Source organism: Cicer arietinum, chromosome 5 (genome assembly GCF_000331145.2).
Source record: "Cicer arietinum cultivar CDC Frontier isolate Library 1 chromosome 5, Cicar.CDCFrontier_v2.0, whole genome shotgun sequence".
NCBI lineage: Eukaryota > Viridiplantae > Streptophyta > Magnoliopsida > Fabales > Fabaceae > Cicer > Cicer arietinum.
This window is the reverse complement of record NC_021164.2, coordinates 42,279,171-42,282,262: the sequence shown is the minus strand read 5'-3', so window position 1 is coordinate 42,282,262 and position 3,092 is coordinate 42,279,171. Positions and strand designations below refer to the sequence as shown.

Below are 3,092 nucleotides of genomic sequence, written 5' to 3'. Positions count from 1 at the left end.
TTCTTTCTTTTCGTTTGTTCCATGTTCGTAAACTTTAGCATCCCCACCACGTATAACGCAATAAGATACGGGGGATGTTTGGTGTAAAGAAAAAATGGCAGCCATATGAGATTTTTCCCAACAGATGTCACTACGATTCGACGAAAGAAAACAATGACATGCAATACGAGTGAGATGACCGCAGAAAATCAGAGCTAGAGCTACAAACCCATGTACCAAATTATAACAAAAAACATAAGAATGATAGCGAGACCTAAATTAAAAAGTTAAATGACCATCCTTAATTTAAAAAACAACACTAATTTAAACTTTCAAAATTAGAAGAGAACCAAATTGAAACTAAAGAGAAATAAGATAAGGGCATGACCGGCCGGTAAAATGATGTTGACACAGATTCACGTACGATAATCTGCTTAAAACAAATTCATGATACTATTGCTTAATGTGTTAGCCTGCAAAATCAGGACTCTAGCTAGAAGTGAAAAACATGTGAAGTTAAAGCTATAACTCTTTGATAATCATAAATTATTCGGGAAAAAACTTTAGAAAAATAATTTAGTTCAAAAACAACATAATATCTCAGGCAAAGTACATTCTCAAATTAGTACCAAGGATGAAAAAACAAAATAGTATAGCAGTCAATAATGATAGACTAGGGACAAAATCATAACAGCTGACAAAAGATTTAACTTCAATAGAGAATGCAACTATGATAATGGCAGCAACAGTTTAATCCTCATCCTCCTCATCTCCGTCACCACCAGATGCTTTCTTGGCGGCAGCCTTGAGATTCCTTCTCTTCACTCTTCCAGGACGTCCACCACCAAGGGGACTTGTGAGTGAAAAGTCAATGTGCTTCTGTGAGTCAACCCTAACCATGAAAGAGGGGATGTTCACCACCTGCCTACCAACCCTGCAAAACACAAATAACAAAAAAACTCAATAACCAAAAGAGAAAACAAAGAGATAGTCAAATTTATTGTTTATTAAATTTAGTTCCAAAATCTGTTTTTGACAAAACAGTTCCAAACTCAATTCAAAACAAGTAATACATGTCTAGGTTTATTAGTTTCAACCAAGTGTCTTAATGTTTTTGAGGATTCCTTAGTGGATGATTGACTGCTTAGGGAACAGAAACTGCGTCAAGATGATAGGCTGGCCGAAAAATAAGCTCAGCTGATGATGGTTGGCAGCAGTGCTGAGGAGAACTGAGATCTCTAGGTTAGTTCAGATGTTAGTTGTAAAATGATTAGGGGCTTGCCTAAGTGGTCTGGACAGGTAGTATAAAAATGATATATTAAACATTCATGAACGGTTTTCAAAACAAAAACTCTTTAATCAAACCAGTTCATATTGGTTGAATAAAGTATGTTTGAGTTGGTTTTGTTCAGTTTTCTTAGGTTGGATTTGCCATTTCCACTTACACACCTATTAGATCATGACCTAAAAACAGTAATAAAATATTTAGAACAAAAAGTAACTATTCTCCCTAATGAATACACACATTGGAAAAAATTCTTAACAAAGTGAATTATCAATTATAATCAGATTTTAATATTATTAAGAAAATAGAAATTATCAAATACATTCACATTACAAGTTAACTGTAATTGAAAATTAGCTCAGAATTCATCATCAAAATATCTGTCAATCTTTTCATGCAGAGACCATTGAAGATATCAACTTTAGGTCAAAGAAAAGCGCCATTCATTGACGATTCATTAAACTTAAAAATGCTGGGAACAACTCTAAGCTAACATCAATTTTTTAGTCTAAAATCTAAACTAAAATCTTAACAAATCATACTATATTTACCCATAAACGATTCATGAAACTTAAAAATGTAGAAACCAACAAAAACAAAAACATTCAATTTTGTAGTCTAAAATAAAAATAATAAATATAAGCAAATGTTAACCAACAATACTATTTAATTTTATCACAAAATCAAACAATTGATTAAATGAAAAAATTTGAACAAACAAAAATCGAAATACAAAAAGAAAAAACGTATATACCTGATATGCCTCTGTCTGATGAGAACCCTAGCATGATGAATAGACTTAGCCATACCAGATTTAAAAACAAGTGTCTGAAGACGACGCTCAAGGAAATTCTCAACGGTAAGAGCTAAGACATAATCAAGCTTATTCTGAGTCTCATCAAGTAATCCATAACGAAACATTCTACGAAGCAAAGCTTCACCTTCAAAAATCCTACGTGGATTCTTCTCATCAAGAGTAAGAAGGTTCCTAGCATTGTTACGAATACGACTAAGGGCGTACTGTACTCTCCATAGCTCGCGCTTGCACCTGAGTCCGTACTCTCCGACGAGTTTCAACTCAGCGTCTAGTCGCTCCTTCTCGTATGGACGACGTGGCTTCTTGAAGGTTTTCCCATCTGAAACGTAAACGACGGTTAATTAGTTTTTGAAAACAAATAAAACAACGGTGATGTAGATCGGAGGAGAAACGACTTACAGTTGCGGTAGAAAGAGACGTGCACCATTGCGTTTGCGGCGGAGCACTAGGGTTCTTTGATCTCTGGCGCCTTAAGAGTGAACAGAGACTGGTTTGATTTGTTTCGTGGCTTTTTAAGGGTTGTGAAGACAAACCCTAGTTTTTATTTGGGTTTGAATACGTGTTTTGATTAAAGCCCAAATACGTGTTTTCTTTCTATCAAAGCCCAAATATGTTTTACAAAAGGCAAGTTGACTATGTACCCCCAGATATATATCCCACAATATTTTTAAAATATTGATTTTACCTTTAAAAAAATTTACTATTTAACATACTCAAATTCATTTTTTTATTACCATTTCAAATATTACCAACATAATCAAATCAAGTTTTTTGATACAGAATAGTTTGTCAGGAAATTTTGAAAAGTTGCATAGTGAAATTTTTTTAAAATTTTTGGGTACATAAATTTTAAAACGTAAACTGTAAAATTTTTTTGATAAAATATGAGTTGATACTACCAATATTTTTTACACAGATCAAGTATGAATAATTATAATTATAATTAATATTATAAAAATTTATTATTGTGATTAATTATTATAATTTATTTTATATTTTACTTCAGATATT

The 3,092-nt window shown here is 32.7% G+C and overlaps 1 protein-coding gene across 1 annotated transcript; it reads right to left on the bottom strand.

The window, feature by feature from the left end:
• Nucleotides 1–525: 525 nt before the first annotated feature.
• LOC101493843 (small ribosomal subunit protein uS4y) lies at nt 526–2,638 on the bottom strand. Its single transcript, XM_004499371.4, has 3 exons — nt 2,481–2,638; nt 2,019–2,400; nt 526–913 (listed from the first exon to the last, which is right to left on the bottom strand). The coding sequence occupies exons 1-3, from the start codon at nt 2,506–2,508 to the stop codon at nt 730–732; spliced, it is 594 nt and encodes a 197-aa protein (XP_004499428.1). The 5' UTR covers nt 2,509–2,638; the 3' UTR covers nt 526–729.
• Nucleotides 2,639–3,092: the final 454 nt, after the last annotated feature.

What these genes read in the sequence shown, in the direction of transcription:
- LOC101493843 (XM_004499371.4), bottom strand. Translation starts at nt 2,508, where the DNA reads ATGGTGCACGTCTCTTTCTACCGCAACT. An exon ending in CGTCTCTTTCTACCGCAACT is followed by an intron (nt 2,401 to 2,480) that starts GTAAGTCGTTTC and finishes TTTACGTTTCAG; the next exon opens with ATGGGAAAACCTTCAAGAAG. An exon ending in ATCAGACAGAGGCATATCAG is followed by an intron (nt 914 to 2,018) that starts GTATATACGTTT and finishes TGTGTTTTGCAG; the next exon opens with GGTTGGTAGGCAGGTGGTGA.